This window comes from Poecilia latipinna, unplaced genomic scaffold (genome assembly GCF_001443285.1).
Source record: "Poecilia latipinna isolate Pla-1442-1.1 unplaced genomic scaffold, P_latipinna-1.0 Scaffold4615, whole genome shotgun sequence".
Classification (NCBI taxonomy): Eukaryota; Metazoa; Chordata; class Actinopteri; order Cyprinodontiformes; family Poeciliidae; genus Poecilia; species Poecilia latipinna.
Genome location: NW_015117231.1, coordinates 12,647 through 15,457, shown reverse-complemented (window position 1 = coordinate 15,457; position 2,811 = coordinate 12,647). Strand labels below are relative to the sequence as shown.

General features: G+C 34.0%; 1 protein-coding gene across 1 annotated transcript in view; it reads left to right on the top strand.

The window, feature by feature from the left end:
• Positions 1-2,811, top strand: part of LOC106942863 (putative ATP-dependent RNA helicase TDRD12) — a 19,612-nt gene that overhangs the window by 4,502 nt on the left and 12,299 nt on the right. The window contains exon 3 of the mRNA XM_015026208.1: positions 1,049-1,213. Within this exon, the coding sequence (XP_014881694.1) occupies positions 1,049-1,213 (165 nt within the window). The remainder of the gene's footprint in view (positions 1-1,048; positions 1,214-2,811) is intronic.

Below are 2,811 nucleotides of genomic sequence, written 5' to 3'. Positions count from 1 at the left end.
TCCCCTTCTCTCATTTCCCACTTTCCTGTCAATTAACTATGAAATCACTACATCCAATAAAACCTTTAAAAAATGTGTAGCTTAGAAGAGGGAGGTTTTACATTTATTTTTAAAGGACGAGGCTGCATTTATAAAAATCATTTGAATACCACAGAAGTAGTCTACATTTATGGCAAATTACAGAAAATCCATTTTATGATTTGAGAAGACTGAAGACTTTTGAACACAGTATCAGTGCCCACCATATTTGTTTACATAGTTTCCTCAGTATGGTAACATTGCCTTTGGACTATATGGCTTGGGTCAGAGGTTTTGGGTTTCCTTCCTCAAACTTCTCATAATAGTTTGCTGGAATTCTGTCCCTTTCTTCCTAAAAGAACAGGCATAGGTTTGGTCAGCTTTGTAGGCTGGAGCTTACAGTTCTCTGCCTGATATCTTGGCTGATGTCTTTTGCCTTCTCCATTGTGTCAAACAAGAAAGCAGTGTGTTCCAGCTGAGGCCTTAACATGCATCCACAAATGTGCCTCCAATTAACTCCAATGTGTTAGTTAGCCTATCAGAAGTTTTCAAAGCCATGCCCTCATTCCCTTATGGTTTAAAAAGATGATCATCATTCTGTATCAAAGACATTAACAAATAAATTTGACATAATCTTTCATTATTGTGGCATGTAGCATATAGAAATAATTTTGGAAATTCTAACTGACATAGAACAAGAGATTTTTTTGGAGTCTGATTTAACTTGAGACAGTGAAAAATGTCTAAATTTTTTGGTGTGTTTAAACATCTGGTTTCAGCTGTAGTTCTTCTCCACTTAGACTTTTTTTGTAAAGTGTTTTGAGATATTTGTTGTGATTTGGCAGTATTTAAATAAATATAATGTAAATTAACTATATTGATTCATTTCTTTGCCTAATATACTGTTCTATTAACATAAAACCACTTCACTTCTAGTATTTATCAATTTAACAGAGCTTGTGGTCACTTAAAATATCTAAGTATGAGTTTGAAAGATGATTTGTGTGTTGGTTTCTCCTGACCTCTGAAGGTTGAGAATCCATCTTGCCTCTGGGGTCGGGTTGTTTGCGGTGTAGATGGGAGTGTGGAGACCACAGAACATTACACGATTCTCCAGGCTCAGATGAACCTTTTCTACCACGATGTCACTCAAAATCTACATCAACTGAAACCCACTTCATTAGAGGAAGGACAGGTATTGAAACCCTAACAGTTTGTTGTCAGATACATTTAGAGCTGGCTATGATTTGGATATTTTTGATCTTAAATTCTTCCATCTGAACATGTTTTTTGTTCAGATGGAACAAAAAACAATCTAGAAATCTAGAATTTCTAATCAGAAATTCTAGATTAGAAATTTCTGCTGTAATGATTTCTCATATAAACCTTTTTAAGTCTTTTTGACTGTTGAACATCTTGAAGACGATCTAAAAACATTCAAAATTCTTACACTACAACCACAGTGAAATGTGCATGGCAATGTGATATTGTAAGTATGTTCATTTGAAGGGTCAGACCAGGACTGTGTATATAATTTTAGCAGAATGACAGTATAAACTATCAATATCACTACAGTGGGGAAATGCACTGTTGATTTGCAGATCTTCTCACTTTCAAAGCATTTAGAAGTCTTGAATTTTTATCATAGGTACTCTTCAACTGTGAGTGATCGAATTTAAAACAAAATTCCAGAAAATCGCATTGTATATTTTTTTAAGTAATTAATTTGCAGATCAAAAAGACATTTGATCAAAGATCAAAAATGTGCAAATTCTGTGGTTTTCCACACATGCAACTCTGCCTGCCTTACACCTCTTATCTTGACTCTAGGACTAAATTACTTGTCACTTGCCAGAATCAGCAGGCCTTTGACTGCATTCAGCCTTTCTTTTTTATGAAGACATCTTGCAGCTAATCCTAAACTTCTCAAATCTACAGGGAGGTTGGCAGTAAATACATAGTTGGGAATTTATCAATCCACTTTTTTCAATATCGATTTAATTTAAACAATTTTTTAAAATAAAAACAAGCAATGCTCAGCCTGGTGGGGGCAAGTAAAGCCTGGTGGCCTGCCAGGCTTATAATATATTGAGGTGTGTGTTCTCCTCAATGCAGTGGATGAAATAGAGAGGGAACTCTGCTGTTGTTTTATCAATAGAACATCTAGTTAAATCACAATTTACACTGAAAGTTAAAGTTGAAAGGCTATTTTGTGTTTGAATGATGAATTATGTTTTGAGTTTGTTTTTCACCCTTACTTGGGCAAGCTTGGCTAATATATTGAGCAGCTTTTGCAATAATTAATGATAGAATTCTTGATGTTAAATTGTTTGATGTGAATCCACACGGACTGTCGGTAAAGAAGTTATTTATCTTGGTATTTGTATGATTTTCCTCCTGACTACCAGTAGTTCAAATTTGTCCTCTGCAGAGGACATTTGTAAACTTGAATATCTCCCACCCATTGCATTCTACTGAATTAATTTATTTTGGTATCTACAGAGGACATTTAGGGCTTTTCAATGATACCAAATGTGAAGAGGTGGGACTTTTGTACCTTCCTTTTCTTCATTCAGAAAAATTGCATACATCAGTACAAGCAAATTTTATGGGAAGAGAAAAACTAAGTGCATAAAACTTTTTATTGTGCAAATTTTAGTTTAAAATTTTGTTGACATATTCTAAATAAATCTCTTAGCAGCATATTAAAACATTCTATGAATTATTTTGACTGTACTTTATCGTAGTATTTAAAAGTTGAAAAATTGTCCTCTGTAGTGGACATTTATAATT